This window comes from Podarcis liolepis (genome assembly GCF_965112155.1).
Source record: "Podarcis liolepis genome assembly, chromosome: 8".
NCBI lineage: Eukaryota > Metazoa > Chordata > Lepidosauria > Squamata > Lacertidae > Podarcis > Podarcis liolepis.
In genome coordinates this window covers 35,559,098-35,577,858 of record NC_139560.1, presented here as the reverse complement: position 1 = coordinate 35,577,858, position 18,761 = coordinate 35,559,098, and the positions used below count along the sequence as shown (strand labels likewise).

General features: G+C 44.3%; 1 protein-coding gene across 1 annotated transcript in view; it reads right to left on the bottom strand.

The window, feature by feature from the left end:
* Positions 1 to 5,173: 5,173 nt before the first annotated feature.
* The window catches only part of CYP7B1 (cytochrome P450 family 7 subfamily B member 1), a 103,725-nt gene continuing 90,137 nt past the window's right edge, over positions 5,174 to 18,761 (bottom strand). The window contains exon 6 of the mRNA XM_083517948.1: positions 5,174 to 7,650. Coding sequence (XP_083374074.1) covers positions 7,363 to 7,650 — 288 coding nt within the window. The 3' untranslated portion in view covers positions 5,174 to 7,362. The remainder of the gene's footprint in view (positions 7,651 to 18,761) is intronic.

Sequence of the window (18,761 nt, the reverse complement as noted above, 5' to 3'; positions counted from 1 at the left end):
ATTCCCCTCGAAGAGCTTTTGTTTCATTTCAAGCCACCCCTCCAAACCAGGACCGTTTAGTCCGTCCAAGCGTCCCCGCGCTACTTCTTCTTCTTCCTTTTTCACCTTGGTTGCCAAGGCAAGCTTCCCCTCCCTCCCTCCTCCTCTCTCTCCCTCCCTCCCTCCTTAGCCCCAGTTCTAATCCTGCGATTGTCCCAGCATGAGTGACATTGACTTTCCTAATGTAATGACTTATGAAAGATATAATCATGTGTTAAATTGAATCCTCCGTTTAACTGTTAATGGTGTGCTCTGGGCACATTTACGTATTAGATGCTATGGTAACTAATTACCACTAGAAAAAGGGATAATACACTTTGCAGACTTTGACAAATAATTATGAGTGTTCACATCCCTGCTAGCAGTCAGTTGCGGCGGATCTGCTGGAATGAGTAAGTGAATAAATGAACGGATGGGTAAGTGAACTAGTGCGCGTGGAAGGGATGAGATAATGAATAGCGGTCGAGCTTTCTTATTAAGAAATCCTTTAATGAAAATGTGATTTAGGATACGGGGAGGGGGGCGCGTTTGGGAGAAGAGAAAGAGACCCGCGGAATGCTGCCTCTAAACATAATTAAAAGTGCAATATAAAGAGCAGAACATAAATATAGATGCTTTAATTTAAAAAATAAAGAAAGCCAGCAAAAGGCAGTAAGGTGAATTATCCAAGCGCCAGGCCACCTCGCAGCAATTAGCAGCAACCCTGCCCCTGCCTCTGGGAAAAGAAAGGAGACTAGTGAGGTGGATGGTTTCTGGGCATAATATGAGGGCGATCCGAATCCTCGTGCTTTTGTAAGGTTCGACTGCTATTGTAAATTGTGCCGATTTTGCACCTTTGGTCTTGAAAGGCCTTTTTGGAGCCAGAAAGCCTAGCAACGCCCAGACAAGAAGAAACTTTACAGGCACCTTTCGCTTTCTATTAATAGTCTCCATCATGTTTTGACTTCTTATGGGCAGCAGGAGGATGTTAGGAGGTGGCGAAGCAGTTTTCCTTAACTCCTCCGCTTCCGATCTCCTGCTTTCCACGAAGGCGTGTTGGGCACGGTGCGTGTGGATCCGGATCCGTCGAAGAAGCGCCGCGCCAGCGAGCGGAGCCCATTGCGGCTCCCCAGGAAGCGATTAGTGGCCGCTTCCTCCCCCGCTGGCGGCGCTACTAATTGCCCTGGGATTCGGAGATTCCCCTCGGGCTCCTCCTTCTCCTCCAATGAGGCGGCCGGAAAGCGCCTCCTTCCCGCCCCTTGGAAGGCTCGCCGAGCCACCCTTTCGCTCCTGTCGCCTTGGCGCGCGGCTCGTCCTTTATTATCCTCTTGGGCGGGATAGCTGAGCGGTGCGTTTTTCCTTTTCTTTCCCGCGCCGCCTACCAGACTTGCCAGCCTGGTAGGGCTTTCCCCCTCTAGGCTTCGCGTTCAGCTCACAGCTCCCACTTTGCAAAGCGCAGGGGATAACATTTTCGCTCTTGCAACTATGGGTCTATTTCCTTCTCTCTCGGGCCCCGTCCTCTAATAAATAACTGCGCTAGCCGGCTTAAAACGTGGGACACCGACTCCCCCCCCCCCCCGCGACGACCCCCAAGTTCCTTGCACCGGATTAAGCACAGCTGATTCCAATGGAATTCATGTCTAAACCTAAAGGAAAGGAAACCCCAACACTGAAGGAGCCACACTAGCTTCCCAGGCCAGGCCAGCTACGCCCTCCTTTACTTCGGTGGGTTGGAAATGGTCACTGTATATTTTACTTTACTTTCTTGTCCTTACTTCTTGCATTGTTTTGCAAACTCCATTGACGCTCGCTGCCAAAAGCCAAAGTCTTAGAATCGTGACGTTACTGAAATCAGGACTAGTAACCAGGTTCAGGCTAAGGACCGCAACTGAACTTGGTTAGGGTGGTAGTAAAGGAAGAGGTGGCGAAGTGTAAGCCAGCTGGCAGGGGTTACCTCTCCATAACAATTTACCAGAGATCAGCTCAATTGCAATGGGCTATTAGGAGAAAGCGTCTCCTAATGGGCTTAGCTTTCCTTAGAAACGCCCTGCCTTGGAAGGAGTTAAATCCCCCCCTCCCCGCAATAGCCCTACGGTTGCCCTTGTCGGCTCACCACGATTCAGAGCTGTGCAGTAAAATAGCAAGTAAATTTATGATGTGTTCCAAGCACTTTTATTGCTGCATTTTAAAATTCATATACACACACACACATATAAGAACTAAGATGTGTGAATAATTTGAAATGGTAGATGGCAGGGGGAAATGGTTTAGCTGAAAGGGAAGCATGTCTCGTGTAATTGTTTAAAATGTTTAAAAACACATTTCTTAAAAGGTCACAAAAATTAAGCAAGTTGGAGGCTGCAATTCTGTGCTCACTCGCTGGAGAGCCAGACACATTGAGCTCCATAGGATTTACTTCTGAGGAAAAGGACATAGAATTGGGCTGTAGATTTGCTAGTCACCTGTCAACCAAATATTAAGAAAGGATCAAGCACGTAAGAGCTATTTTGTTATTGGGGTTATGACAATAGGGTCCTTTTGGTGGGGAAGGGGAAATATTTCCTACTATTGTCTTTTTAACTCACCCACTTCTCATCCATGTCAGTTTTTATGTTTTAGGAATTCAGGGATAACATTCTGGAAGGTCGAGTCTGTTAAAATTATTCCATGCTACTAAATAAAAGCGGTATGTTTTGGAAAGACTGACAATGTATCCTAATATTGCAGTATACAACAATACGCAAAAGTGTTGGAGAAAACTAGAACCACATTGAGCTTACATAACTGGAAAAGATGCTATACCTTGAGATGCAAGTGCTGTTTTGCTGCATAGAAATTTCTTGGAGTAAATTATCTTTTAACTATTAGTTCCTAGAATTGAGAGTAAATTTATCAGAATGTTGCATTGCAAGTTATGACATTTCCTCTATAAAAAGGAGACAGGGAAGCACTGCTTAAACTCTCATAAAGGTTATTAAGACACTTTCGCTTTACATTTTAAGCAAATCACACATGTCGGTTCCGTATATAAGTCACTTTTAGGAATTAACTGGGGGCAAATTGATGGTGTTGAGTGGGTATTAGGGTAGTTCATAAGGCAAGAAATAACAAAAGTATTGACTTCCTGTCTACTTGAGATTAAAACAGCAATTATTTGGTGAAGTGATAAGAGCAAGTGCTGAAAATATATCACCCATAGTGGTATAATATACTTACTAATCTGTATCTGACAGCATGGGCTTTCTCACCCCTGTTCCAGTAAGGAGGCTAAGCATCTACACCCATTTTAAAATAGATTGACATTCTAAATTAGAACTGTGGTTTCAAAATACATTTCTTTCATGTACTTGCACCACAAGTTAGAAATGAAGTTTAATTTTTAGGAACTACAAAATATGCAGGCATGATCTGCTATCACAGAGACCAGATTAATGTTTGAACATGCAGAGACTTCACAATGAGAGATGTGATCCATAGTAAAATATTGATAGAATTGTTTTAATATGAGTGCCTAATTATGACCACATTGCCTCCTCCATATTTTTACCCAGTCATTCCTGGCATAGAATAAATGGTAAACTAGAAATTATAAAGCCTTTAAAAAGTGAAAAAAATGATTTACCTGCTTGTATGACACATTTGACGGATGCTTATGTAAAGCCATCATTTTGAGGGAAATATGCTATAATTAGGAAACTTCCAACTCTTAAATAAAAATGCACCCAGTGTAAATATTTTATTTGTAGCATTGTAACCTATTTAGACCTTTAGTTTCAGTGAATGAAAGTAAAGCTATCTTGCATATAACATATAATTTACTATACTTTGTATACATAATGTCAAGGCAAATATTAGCTATGGATATCATACAGGGAAATTACTATTATGTTTATTTCTGCCTTGGCTGTATGATTAGGATCTTGGCTGTGTGATTAGGACCAAAATACCTTGACTGTGTGAATAGGACCAAAATGTGCAGTTTATTTCATGCTTTAGTATAAAGTTACAGTGGTAGCTTAATGAGTTGCTTAGTACTAAATGATTTTCAAAATGTAAGTCCATTTATTAAATGTCGCAAAGCTATGCATGCTGTTTGGCCACCAAATAATTTTTCTATCTACTCACCAGGCATGCACAAATGGTGTATTTTTAAATGGCTAGGTGAGATCTAGTCCTGCGTGCCTTGATCAGTAAAGGGTATATTTTATTACGGAGGTCACAAGATTACAGGCATGGGAGAGATTATGGAATGGCTCATCAATAGCTGGATTCTCACCATTTATTGTATGAGGCTACTTGGATTGAAGTAATCAGTCTATTAAAGTCAATGGGATTAAGCAGGCTGGAATCAGAACTATTCCCAACTGAATTAGTTTGTGGATTGTACAGGTATATATGTATACTTATAAGAACTGCAAGTAAATGTTTTTTTTTTTCATTTTACTGACTTATATGGCAGAATGTAACACATGTACTATCAACAGCAAAATGTCCACAGGTAAAGGATGCAGAAATATTACCTTTATATTGAAGTGATTCCTGGAAGGCAGAAGGGCATACTGAGATTTCTCTAAGTGGAAGATAGCTCAGCCAGCAGCCTTTGAACCTGCTCCTCCACCCAAACGGAGTACTTTTTTCTCATCCAAGGGCATACCAGTTGTTTATTTTTCAAAGTATTTTTCAATCTCCTCCTTACATCATATTCTCAGGGTAATTCACAAACATACTGCAAAATGATGGTCTCCAGCCATTTTTGGACTACAACTCCCATCTTTCCTCGCTAGCAGGAACCGTGGTCAGGGATGGTGGGAATTGTAGTCCAAATACAGCTGGAGACCCAAGTTTGGGAAACCAGGTGCTAGAGTATGATCACCATCACCACTGCCTCCAGAAACTGGTTATATTTCCTGCTATCTGCCTATATATTGACACATTAATAGTGGTATGGAGGAATCGATCAGTTAGCTGGCATTTTAAAATAGATAATTAGCATCTCAGATGTGTATGTCAGTTTCAGCCTAGTTTGTCAGAAATGTTCAAGTATACCTTTTTGTCATGATACAAATGAAAAGTAAAATCAAATGGTATTGTTTAGAAATGCCGGTTTGTGGTGGGGTCTGTTAATGGCAGAACAGTTAATAAGAATGAGGCAAACTTTTATGAGGTCAGAGATACTTTATTAGTAGAAAAAATAGTAAATCATTGATTGAGTTGGCTTTAAAGATTTGATACAACTTATGTCAGTTTGTAAGAACATCCTGGTAGGGATGTGGCAAACATAAACACATAAAACTCTAGGAAGATGCAGTCAAAGGAAGGCACTATTGAATCCAATGAAAACAAAGGCAAAGCATTTATTTGCTACATTCTCCTACTGAAATAAATTACTTAATATGTACTCTGCATTTTGTGCCTCTCAGTTTCATAAGACCAAGCGAATATTCCAAAATAAGTTTGGGCTGTAATCCTATGCTCACATATCTGGGAGTAAGTCCTATTAAACAGAGTGGGTCTCCAGATTTGATGTGCTTAGAGTTATATTGCCTATGAAAAGTTTTAGGACAACTGTTTTGTTAGCATCTGTACATGCTTACTGTTTCAAAAAGTTTTACTTTACCTTACAGTGGACTTCTTGATTTTTGTGAATGCTCAAGGGAATGTTCATAATAATACATTTCTGTCATTTAGCTTCATTGCTCTGTAAGGTTGGCAGATGTTCACCTGGAATGTGTTCCTGTATCCTTAAGAGAACACATATGCCAGGGAGTAGGGAACCCCTCCCCCAAATTTCCTGTCATGAAACTCCTCTCCCATACAACCCCTTCATTCTGTCAAAGGAGAGGCTCTTGCCATGAACTGGCTGCCATGGGGGGGAAAACAGAAGACCAGTCCTGGAATTTAAGTTACAGAGAAAAGTTGCTGAAAGAATTTCCACAAACTTAGTAATTCATGAGCTGGTAAAGTGGCAGCAGTTATAAAAATACAAGACTCAGCCATAAGCACTTCAGCAAAATCTATTTTGAGGTCTGATGAGTCTATTCTGTAGGGTTGGGGCTCTGTCTAGCACTTCCCAGTATGTTCTATGCACAGAGAGGTTTGAATGGCAGCTGGGCACCTAGCGGCCAATTGTGCTTTGAGAGATCTCTTCTCTAGTTTTCATTTGCGCATTTACAAATGCTCTACTATTGGTTCCCACAGAGGCACTTCAGCATCAGAGCTGTGATTAATCTGATGTATGCTTTGCCTTTGACAAAGTGCCATAACATCCTATCATATTATATTCCAACTCGTGATATTTAAAATTCAAAATCCTAAAAGCACAGCATGAATCAAAATATGGGTTGTGCTGAAAACAAATACCTGCTTTCATTTTTCACAGTTGCTTACAAAAAGGATGCCAAAGAAGGATTGATCATAACTCTAGTAAGAGACATCTTACAGCCCACACTGACACAAGAGTGTCTGTGCTCAACATAATAGGGTGTAACAGATGTGAGCTATTATCGGATATGTAGTGGTAGAACTTATTTGTCCATAGACTTACAACACCATCAGTGTCTAATATGATCATGAAAGTTATATGAAAAAAGCAAAGCCTATTTCAAAGTGCAAGCGTCTCAAAAGCCACAGATATATATAAACACTGCCCCCAAATATTTAGAGTAAAGCAAAACAAAACCCTCAGTCCCTCCACTATATTAATTTCCAACTAGAAAAGTGCTCAAAATCCCAAATGAGATTCTATGTGAATTTGATTCTTTGATGAATTTGAATGGGCATTAGAAGCAAGTTTTGTTGATGTTGAGTAGTGTTCTTACGGAAAATAGCAAGTGCCAAAATAAGAGAGACTTTGTGGAAGAGACAGACAAAGGTACTTTGCCAGCCCAAGCAGCTATACCACACAATTCAATAAGTGTGCCTTCTGATCTCCTGCACTGCCATACAGCATGTGCGTTAGGAGCTGTACTACAAAAAAGTAGCCACACTGAGGGCACTGATGCAGATAGAAAACTTGTAGAAATAGAATATTTCACCCATCCCATCAAAACTTTAACTTAAAATGGCAGCAATATGGAAAAAAAAATCAAAATGTGGCAGGCCTCATCCACAATTGTTTGTTTGTTTGTTAATTTATTTGCTTTCTACATGTTGAAGAAAAATGGAACAAGGCTATCAGGTATTGTTGAATATCCATTGTCATTTAAATGTTGGTCTATAATGATCACAAATCAGAACCCTCGTCCACAATTGTAAGGACACCAGAAAGATATGGCAACTGTAGTGCAAAAAGACAGAACAAAACCTGAGTAAGTTATTTGTAATGTTGGAAACTGTATTAGAGTATTAATTTCTTAGTTTGTAACGAAAGGCAATGTCAGTGTCTGGCAAGAGTATACCAAGACCTATTCTACTCTTGTCTTGTCCAACTTGCTTTTCTTCTGTTATTTCCACATCAAAATATGTCAACAATAAAACCAAGAACAGCTTAACTTCATTCATTGCAAAGAACCTGCCAGGACACTTGCTGATTCCAGAGCCAAAAGGCATCAGAAAGTATTTCAGCTTCCTTCCCTGTTTGTAGAAGGTGGTTTTCTTCTTGCCATCCTCTACGTAACGATCAAATTTATACCTCTGAAAAACAGAGAATGTGAGCATTAATATAGTTGTATAAATATAGTGATTACAACGATGTCAAGATTGATCTGAAAAGCAAAAAAGAATAAGCAGTGGATTTCTTTTTTATATGTGCTACTTTTAGAAGGAAGGTGGTACCTCTGTCTTAAGCCCTGTGAAAATGCTCTGGGGAGACAGCTATGAGTTCCACTCTGGAATCACATCCAGAGGCTGCACATTTTGCCATATTACTTTCCCCACATATCTTAGACTCAACTCATGCGCTTTTGTTTCCCAGAATGCGGTCAACACAAGTTGACTCTTACTGACTTTGCTCCTTCTGATCTTGAGTTGAGTGCACTCAAACAGTTGATGACAAGCTACATCCAGTGGCATAACTAGTCACTCGGGTGCCCAGTGCAGCGCACGTACCCTGCAGCCGGGGACAGGGCGAGCTGCCCATGGGGGTGGGGCTAGCTGCATAGAGCGTCTCTGCCTCTCTGCCGCCTCCCCCTCAGCTGTAGGGTGGCTCAGGGAGAGGCGATGGGCAGATGCATGCCCCACACTGCTGCTTCAGGCAACACAGAGCCTGCATGCGCCCAAGCCACCACGTCACTCCCAGGAGAGGCGCATGGCTCGGGCAAGCTGCAGGCCCCGTGGTAAGTGTAGGCCCCCGTGGTGTGGTGCCCAGTGCCAGCCACGTTTCGTTACATTTGTTGACTGAACTAAAAAGTTTCATGAGCCCATTTTGAAAACAACAACTCATTTTGTCACACACCCCCCCCAGTGATGACATCCGGCACGGCCCACAACTTCCCGCACCCGCCTTCCTCCGCCACTGGCTACATCCTTTCATTTTTCCAACACAACCCTATGCATATCATTCCACAATTAAGCTGAATAGGACTTTCAGGAATGTGTGTATAGGACTGCAGCCCTACTACACTATTTATAGGCTGCATTTGTCCATTCCTGACAAGTGATGTCGGGCAGAAAGGCTATTGAACTGTGATGATCCTGGTTTTGTCAGATCCTTTCCAGAACTAAAAACTATGATTAGTATTCCAAAACTTATAATACATCCTTATAATAAAAAAGGAGAATTGACTCTACTTAATGTCACTAATTAGAATTCATTTCACATGAAACGATGGAACATAATACCCAAAGAAGTAATGGAAAACAATTACAATAGCTGTGCAACCCTGTAAACACACGTGTCCACAGACAATATTTTTTGTGTGAAAATGGTGTATTTTGAGTCTTGAAGTGTATCTCTGTAAAGTAGCTAGGAAAATCCAAAGTGGGACTAATTTCCCCTCAACAATCCAAGTTAGTTAATTTTAAATTAAAAAGGTAGTTACTGTAAAAATAGGAAAAAAAGGTCCAACAATTAAGGATTACAGGTGGAATATCATTGAGCATAAGGAACTCTGAGACTTTTGCCCAAATTAAGTAAAGGTTAGTACCTCTTTAGTGGAGAACTAAGTAACTTTCATGATAAATAATCAGGAAGCAAAGTGGTAATCACAAATTATCAGAGACAGGACACAGAAGGAAGTTGGCTTCTCTAGCTTCTTATGTCAGCGCCAGTTTGTGTGAAAAATGAGCTGCTGTAAATATATATAAAAGTAATAGCCCAGATTGAAGCACCATATTTCCCTCTATTGGAGCCTAAAGTCTACAAATACTAAATGGCTCTAGTCTGATCTCCATTTGTCTTGTTTTCAGGAACCTAATTTAAAGCAATTAAAGAATTAAAGAATAATTCAAATTTGATCGATTATACACAAATCCAACTTAAGCAGAAGTGGCAATAGTGTACCCCATCATAGTGGCTCTTACAGCAGAAGCTTTGAGAGATTTTTTTTAAAAAAATGTAAACAAAGCATATCCTTCAAGAAGTTCTGGAAGATGCAGACTTCCTCTGTCAAGGAAGTGCTTCTTTAGTGAGGAAAGTCGAATTCCCATTGCAATAAGCACAATATTTGTTTATTATCAATTTTCAATTGTACTCACAGCTAGCTTTTGTGGGTTTATCCAGAAGTTGACTCTGGAAAGGTAGAATTGCATTTAAATCAAGTTTACCTACGGTATGTATGTGACATTTTGCACTACCATCTGAAGGCCGAGAACCAAAAGGTTCACATGGGCTTTGTACAATTGCAGGTAAGAATCAAGAATAAAACTTTTAGGTGTTCCAGTGGAAAGGCTTTGGAAGATCCAGCAGATCTTGGTGTCAGAGGACAAAAAAGTGGTATACATCCACCTTAATCCTTATACTATGGTTGCCAGATTTTTTTCAATGAATTGGGGGTACCCTTTTCTTTTTTTTAAGCTGAGTAGCAACAGGGAGTCAGTAGTGGGGATGGTGATGAAAGGGACTTCGGCATTCAGACCAGGAATGTAAAAATCAGGCAGCAAAGTTTCTTAAAGAAAAAGTTTTTTATTTAGATTTTTGTCCGACAAAAAGCAAATAGGGTGCATTCAGGAAAATGAAGAATGCCCACCCCCCCTTTGGGGCAGTCAACTTATATACCTTTCTGCAAAGCATAGTTCAGCCCCTTGGCATCCCTTTGGCCAATGATTGACAATTTCCTATGGTCATTGATACATATTCATTAAAGCTCAACCAATGAATAAATTTGGTGTGTCCTTCCGGTTCCAAGTTGCCTATTCCACTAGGTGGCGCTACTGGCTTATAATCTACTTAACCTCTTTACTAATTCCAGGAAGTGCCCCTGAACCCCCCACTTCCAAGAAATGTCCTTGTGGTTTAGCAACTTCACACCTAAGCGTTATATCTGGAGCCTGGCGGTCAGCAAACATCCTGCTACTTGCCTTTGTCAGGGGTCGTTTCTCAGAAATGGCTTAACCTCAACTGGCAAACTTCCTGCAGGGGCAAGCTAGCTGCACCCACAAGCTTGCATGCTTGCTGCCTCTACAAAAGGTGCAAAGTGGTAAACAGGAGAAAAGAGAAATAGTCTTTAACTTTCTAAAATGGCTTTGTGCTTTTAGCTTTTAGATGGCTCTATAAAATGGTGTCAGAGGTTGTTAAATGGCTTTAGAGGTCCTTAGCCTGGCTCTCCATTGGTCATCCTGACCTTCACCCCTCCATTCCCCCCTTTCCATCACGAAAATGCTGACCGGCACGGTTCTCCATTTTCGCTTGATGGACCTATAGGTACAATATCATAGAGAGCCAGGAAATGTACACTCCTGTGGATACACGGGCCTCCCTCTATGACCCTGTCAAGTCTTCAAATATGATGCTGGGGAACCACGTAGGTGGTGTTCAGAATCTTGACCTCACACGCATACCCAGCACTCAGACCTGTTCAGGCTCTTGGCCACAGCCGTGGTCATGTTCAGGAAGGTGTTCTCCCTCCACCCTATGGCCATTTGAGAGGTGAGAACCATCAGGAGGCAGGGTATGATCCACATCCTGATTCGAGGAATGTTTGGTGCCCCAGAACAAAGAACTGTACCACCAACACAGAAATACCACAAAAAGGGTAATACCACAGGCCAAAGGGATGGGGGCCCACGAAGGCCAGGTCATGTGGGCCTCTAACTCCTGGCCCTACTGAGGCGTGAACAACGTCTACACACAAAACGTTCCCACTCTACACAGGGAAAAGTGGCCGTCTGGGACTGATACACTGTTAGGCCTCGGGAACTATAGGGATGGCAATAGACTCTGTAAAGTTCAAAGGCTGGTCCTACTGGGTAGCGGTCACCTACGTGGTCTCTGACCAGGGCCTATGGAGGCTGAAGCCTGGGGTGGTAACCCTTATGCAGCCACAAGAATACCCTACCACATTCAAGGGTATTAGGTGTGGAGTTACCAGGCCCAGTAGTTCAGGTAGTATTCTGGGATTTTGGGAGGCTTGAGCCACCACGACAACCACAGGTGGGACTACAGGATTTACTGGCACTTGTTCAGCAATTTCAATGCGCACCTGGTTCAGGCTCCCTCCCCTGCAATATTTGCATTAAGATAGGCTCCGTCCCATGCAACACCTGGATTAAGATTAGGACCTGGTCTACCAGATGGGGTTGGTACAGTACTCTACCCCCTGAGTGACAGTTGGTTACCCCCCCACAACAGCAAGAGCGGTCCAGAACTCGATAGATTTCGACCGTCTCTGCAACTTCCCGTAGGAGCAGTACCCATGTGCGCTGGACAGTGGTGTGGAAGAGAAGCCACAGTGGGATAGTGGGATGTTTCAATACGGCAACCTCATCAAAGCCCTGTTCCCAATAACCAATGAGAACGCCGTTTCTTACCACTGGCAAGACGAACCAGTCGTAGCAGAGGTCCGCAGGCCAATAGGGTCGGTATGGCTCGGTGGGGTCAGGACAATAGGACATAGAGCAAATCAATACAGAACATAATAGAGAAAAGGGGAAAGTCCTTGTGAAAGTCCTTGTGATGATCAGTCGCAGGATCTCGATGCCCGTGGCCTAACGCGTTTCCGGTAGCGTCAGACACAAGGTGATGATCAGACGCGTGTGATGCACCCAGGGAATCACATCGGCTACTCTCACCGCAGTTGGGATGGAGAGGAGGACGGTATACGGGCCTCGCCACTTAGGGATGAAGGGGTTGTGCTTCCACGCTGTCACCCGGCTGGAACTGGTGGACCGGCTCAGCGAGACTGCACGGTGTAGGCTCGAGGTAGTACCTGGAAAGGGAAGCAAACACACACGGGGACAGGAATTGCACTTGTTCCTGAGTGATGTGATCTCCCACCCGCCCCAAACTGGCGGGGATGTCTCGGACGAAAGGGGTTGGTCTGCCATACAAAAGTTCAAAGGGTGATAGTCTCAGTCTCTTGGTTGGAGTGCTCCGAATCTGAAACAAGGCAATGGGCAGGACATCTATCCAGTGTAGTCCCGTCTCCTGGGTCAACTTGGCCAAGTGGGTCTTCAAGGTGCGATTCATACGCTTAGGTTTTCCCAAACTCTGGGGTCTGTAGGCTGCGTGTAGCCTTCAGTTTATCTGCAGCACCTTGCACACTTCTTGTACAACTTTATCAATGAAGGCAGGGCCACTGTCACTGCCAATACTTCTGCGGAGGCCAAATCGGGGTATGAGTTCATGTAACAGTTTCTTGGACACTTCACGAGGTATCTCTGTTCTAGTGGGGTACGCCTCTGGGTGCAGACAAACACAAGCAGGTATTTGATGCCCCTAGTTGGTGGTAGTTCAGTGAAGTCCACAATCAGGCTTTCCATAGGGGTAAAGCCCACGTGTTGTACACCCGGTGGGGGAAGGTGGCCTTGTCTGGGGGTGTTCTTGGCGCACAGGACACACCCCTGGGATATAGCAGCAACTAGTTGAGAAAGGTTAGTGATATAGAAAAGTCTCCCAAGGTGTGCTCTGGCAGCTGGACCCCCTAGATGAGTGGACAATCACGGTAGCCAGATGTTGGGGCACAAAAACACGGTTTTCTGGTAGACGGAACCATCCCTCCTGGAGTGTTGCTCCTTCCTGGCGTGCCCACTGTTGTTCCTCCGGTGTGTAGCGTGGTTCCACATCGTCTGGAGTGAGTTGTGGGATGAAGGCTGCGTTGAGTGCTGGTGGAGGTTTCAAAGCTGCTTCACGAGCTGCGTTGTCTGCCTTCCGGTTGCCCCTAGTGACCATGTCCCGGCCTCTCCGATGGCCTTTGCAGTGCATCACGGCAATCTCTTCGGGGCCCCATACTGCTTCCAGTAACATCTCAACTTCTGGACGTTAGCCTTGCATCCAGTTGCCAATTGCAGGGCAATGCCTTTTGCTGTTGGACTTCGCCTCAGAGCACAAACAACTCTTGGAGACTTTGGCTTTCTTAGAACTCTTGGAACGGCTTGCCTGGCTTGCACCCCCACTTCTGGGTGCTCTGCTGCCTGAGGAACAACTTGTAACTGCCTTCCTCTTCAGCCCACAGTCCATCACACAGATTTATTGAAGCGTAGAAACAGCTTCCCAAAACAGCCTCAGCCCCCTCTGGGCTTGGTACTTTTTCTGGGCATCCTCTAGCCCCCTCTGGGCTTTCTGGGCGTCCCACAGCCCCTTCTGGGCTTCCAGCCCCCTCTGGTCTGGCTGCCACTGTGGCCTGACATGCTGTCTTCAGTGCCTGCCACGCTACCCAGGGCTTCCTCCCTTGGAGTATTGGCAACAGCCAAGAATCAAGGCTGGTCCTTAAAATGGCTAGGACCCTTTGGTCTCTCTAGACCATCAGGCACGTCTGCTTCACAAGCTTCCACTGCGCCTGCAGACTTCTCAATGGGTTGGGCAAAGCCTGTTTCAGTCTGTGTACCCCTTATATTCCATAAGGGTGAGAACCGAATGGGGCACATTCACATGCATCTCCTGGCCAAATGTGAACTTGCCTGTTTCTTCCACTAGTGTGGCGGTGGCAGCGACACCCCGCAGACAGGGTGGCCAGCCTTTCGCTGTGGAATCTAATTGTTTGGAGAGGTAGGTGACTGGCCGATTCCAACTCCCTAGCCTCTGAGTTAGGGCTCTGGCTGCCACGCCGTTTTGTTCATGCACAGATAATTGGAACGGTTTCCCGGGATTTGGCAAACCCAGGGCAGGTGTGGCCATTAGACATTGCTTGATAGTCTCAAAGACTTCTTGTTGGGCCGGTCCCCACTCAAAGGGGTCTCTTTCTCTTCCTCTGGTAACTTCATTTAGAGGTTTTGTTAAAATACTGAAGCCTGGGATCAGGATTCTGCAAAGGCTGCTGCTCCACAACTTTAAGCTTGTCTTTTAGGGATATCACAATCTCTGCCTTTTCTAGTGACCTTTTGACAATTTCTAGATGGTCAATATGTTCAGCAAGTTGTCTGGATAAATTAGCTAAATCTTCATCCCTTCTTTTGCATTTTGTAAAGTGAGCTGGTTGTGTGAATCTTTCACTGATTTCAGCTCGTTCACAAAACTTTGTTCTTTGTTTTTCTTTTAATTTTAGTAACTTGTTCAATTTCTCCTTTGCAGAGATATGTTCATCGACCTGGGATTTAAGATGGTCTGTTCCTCCTTACATTCTATTTCTGTTTCTTGCAATTTTTAGCTGATTTACTTATTTGTTCTTTAAGCAATTTAATTTGTGACTCACACTCCATGAGTTTGTTGTTGTAAGTAACATCACAAGTATTGATTGTAGAATGAAGATCTTTAACTGTTTGGCTAGTCTCTTTGTTTTGCCTAACAAATTCTTCATTCTCTTTTGTTTTACTAGCGTTTTCAATTTTTTTTTTCTCAGCCAGTTATGATTTTATTGCACTTAACTGTTCAGAAAGTTCTGAAAGCTTTCTGCCTCCACTGTTCACACCTTTGGTTTGTAGATCTTTCAGTAACTGAACTTCCCTTTCAGCCTTAGACAACACTATTTCCCTGTCTTGCATTTCATCCTCTTTGCACTTGATCTGACATTTCAGAATATTAATCTGCTCAGAATACACATTTGTATTTGAAATAATAGCAGAAATTTATTTGTCTTTCTCAGCTAAAACCTCTCTGAGGTTGTCAAATTCTCTTCCATACCTCTGGAGGTCTTGAATTAGTTGAGACCTCTCTTCTAAATGACTTGTGTTTAATCTATTAAGTCTTTCATTTGTCTGTTCAAGATCCTGTTACATTAATTCTATAGCAGCATCCTGTTTCATGCTCTTTTCTTTTATTTTCCTCTGTTAATGCAGTAATAACTGCTTACTGCTCTGTACACTGTTCTCCATAAACACTGCACTTCTTCTGGACATCTTCCCTCTCCAAAACCTGACACGAGGGAGCTGTCCCTGTCCTCCCAAGGGGACCACCAGGGCCTCTGGAACATATGGGGCTGGGGCCAGGACTTCTGCCTCGGGTCCCTGATAAATGGACTTCTTGAGACATCTTCCTGCCTGCCCTCCTCTAATTTCAGCCCTAAGGGCCATGACTTTGCAATGTTCAGTCCTGCATTTCTTCAACCAGGGGGGGGGGGGGTTGTCATCTACCACCTTCAGCCAGTTGTCTATATAGGGAATCTGGTCAGGATGTCCCCCCTGGTCTATGCCATAGTCTCTGCTGAATCCTTTCTTGAAGTTGTTTAACATACATTGAAGGGGGATTACTGGACCTTTCAAGCCTTTCAAGCCTCCCCCCTCCCATTTTCAGTATGGCCCTATACAGCGTCCCCACACCAAACACTCACACATTCATTTCGCAACTTTTCTCACCCAGGTGCGGTCGCCCGACTGGGAAATGGAGTACTTGTTGCTACGACCCCAGGGGAATGCCCCGGGGTAACACACATACATGCACAAAATGCCTCTGTCGTTGGACGCTTGCACGACACACTAACCACCCTGTGCCCCCCCCCTTTTTCTCCTTCCTAATACCAAAGCGTGGGTGGTTGTCAGGACTCAACCCTTCTCCTTAATGCCACTATCCACGCTGGAGATTTGATCAGGATCTCCCTTCTCCTTAATTAAATGGAGGATTTCCTATCCCCTCAGGGCTTGTTGCCATGTACTCACCCCAGCCGGCTGTTCTCTGCTCTGTCCTCCCAACCTCGGCTCTTCAAATCCGTTGTCCTCTGTCCCAGGATACAGCAAGAGGGTCAAGTTGCCTTCTGTCCCCCTCCGAAGAAAAGGTTCGGTGTGCACGTGGAAGCCAGGAGGTCTGTTGGCCCTCCGCTGTCTCTGCCCAGAGGGCAAGGGAGCTGCCTCCTGGTCTCTAAGGACACTTAAAGTCCTTCTGATCCGAGTCACTTTTGGCACCAGAAATGAAAGGGACTTCGGCATTCAGACCAGGAATGTAAAAATCAGGCAGCAAAGTTTCTTAAAGAAAAAGTTTTTTATTTGGATTTTTGTCCGACAAAAAGCAAATAGGGTGCATTCAGGAAAATGAAGAATGCCCACCCCCCCTTTGGGGCAGTCAACTTATATACCTTTCTGCAAAGCATAGTTCAGCCCCTTGGCATCCCTTTGGCCAATGATTGACAATTTCCTATGGTCATTGATACATATTCATTAAAGCTCAACCAATGAATAAATTTGGTGTGTCCTTCCGGTTCCAAGTTGCCTATTCCACTAGGTGGCGCTACTGGCTTATAATCTACTTAACCTCTTTACTAATTCCAGGAAGTGCCCCTGAACCCCCCACTTCCAAGAAATGTCCTTGTGGTTTAGCAACTTCACACCTAAGCGTTATATCTGGAGCCTGGCGGTCAGCAAACATCCTGCTACTTGCCTTTGTCAGGGGTCGTTTCTCAGAAATGGCTTAACCTCAACTGGCAAACTTCCTGCAGGGGCAAGCTAGCTGCACCCACAAGCTTGCATGCTTGCTGCCTCTACAAAAGGTGCAAAGTGGTAAACAGGAGAAAAGAGAAATAGTCTTTAACTTTCTAAAATGGCTTTGTGCTTTTAGCTTTTAGATGGCTCTATAAAATGGTGTCAGAGGTTGTTAAATGGCTTTAGAGGTCCTTAGCCTGGCTCTCCATTGGTCATCCTGACCTTCACCCCTCCAGTGAGGCAAAAGACCCTGGGCCCAAGCACACATGCATATTGTATAAAGGTGCAAAGCCCTTCTTTCACACCCTGTGAAACATAAATGCACAGTTTTTAAAAAACTGGGCAATGGCGTGCCACACGCCCGTGACTCCCAAGTCTCCCCTGATCTCCTGCCCCCTTCCCCCTTTGTTTTGACAGATTGGGGGAGGCTTGGGAGTCGCGGCCGGCCAACTGTTGCCCAGGAGGGGTGCAAGGTGCACGGTTTCTCTGCCGGGCAAGGTGCTAAGCCCTTCTTTTGCACCTTGTGAAACATAAATGCCCAGAGTTTTTTAAAAAACTGGGCAGCGGTGCACCACTCGTGGCTCCCAAGCCTCCCCCGTTCAGTCAAAACAAGGGGGGCAGGAGATCTGTACCACTAGACGTCCCCAGTTCCCCTTTGGCAGTGGCGGCTGCAGCGACAGTCAGCAGCCCGGAGCCAGCCTGGTAGCGCAGTTGGCTCTGGCTGGCTTCAGGAGCTGCTCGCTGCTCTCTGCCGTGGCGCCCACCATTTTTCCTCACTGGAAATATCCATATGATGCGTTGCGACACATCATATGGGGACTTGCGGCGAGAGAAAATGGTGGGCGCCACGGCAGCGAGCAGCTCCTGAAGCTAGCCAGAGCCAACTGCGCTACTAGGCTGGCTCCAGGCCGCTGAGGCTGCTGCTGCCATGTTTCCCGGGGACAGATTTACAAATCTGGGAACATTCTGGGGACGGAATTTGTCCAGGGACAGATTTGCAAATCTGGCAACTGTCCCCGGAAACCTGGGACATCTGGTAACCCTACCTTATATCTGCTGTGCAGGGCTGGATTTAGGTTTGATGAGGCCCTAAGCTACTGAAGGTAATGGGGCCCATTATATCTCCAGCTGTCCTTTGTCAACAACAAATTGTCACTTTTTGTGCTGAATATATGCTATATTGTAATTTATGGACCTAATAAGTATTTAATGCCATTTGCACATAACAAAATATGTATTTTATCAAAGCAGGCGGGGCCCATTACTTACGTCATAGGAGCCTACACAACACAAACCACTGTTGCTGTATGTAGGTATTATTTTATTTGTTTTTTATCTTATATTTTGGAAATTTACATCCAGTTTTTCCCCTTTAATTTTTTGGGAGGTCCACAAGAGAGTGGGGCCCTAAGCTATAGCTTGTTTAGCTTATACGTAAATCTGGCACTGCTGCTGTGTGAATAAAGCTGACTGTTTTGTTATAAGGTCTGTTGCTTGGACAAAAATGGATCATTTAGTGTGGCAGAATGTACTCTGAAAGTTTGCGTATTGACACCAAGCAGATGCCTTCACTGTACAGTCGTACCTTGGTTTTCAAGCAGCTTAGTTCTCAAATGTTTTGGCTCCCAAACGCTGCATAGCCGGAAATGAGTGTTCTGGTTTGCAAACTATTTTTGTAAGCTGAACATCCAATGGGGCTTCCACGGCTTCCGATTGGCTGCAGGAACTTCCTGCAGCCAATCAGAAGCCACACTTTGGTTTCCAAATGTTGTGGAAGTTGAATGGACTTCCGGAACGGATTCTGTTTGACTTCCAAGGTACGACTGTACTCTTTTTGGTACCTGCTGAAAACATTTTTGTTTAGG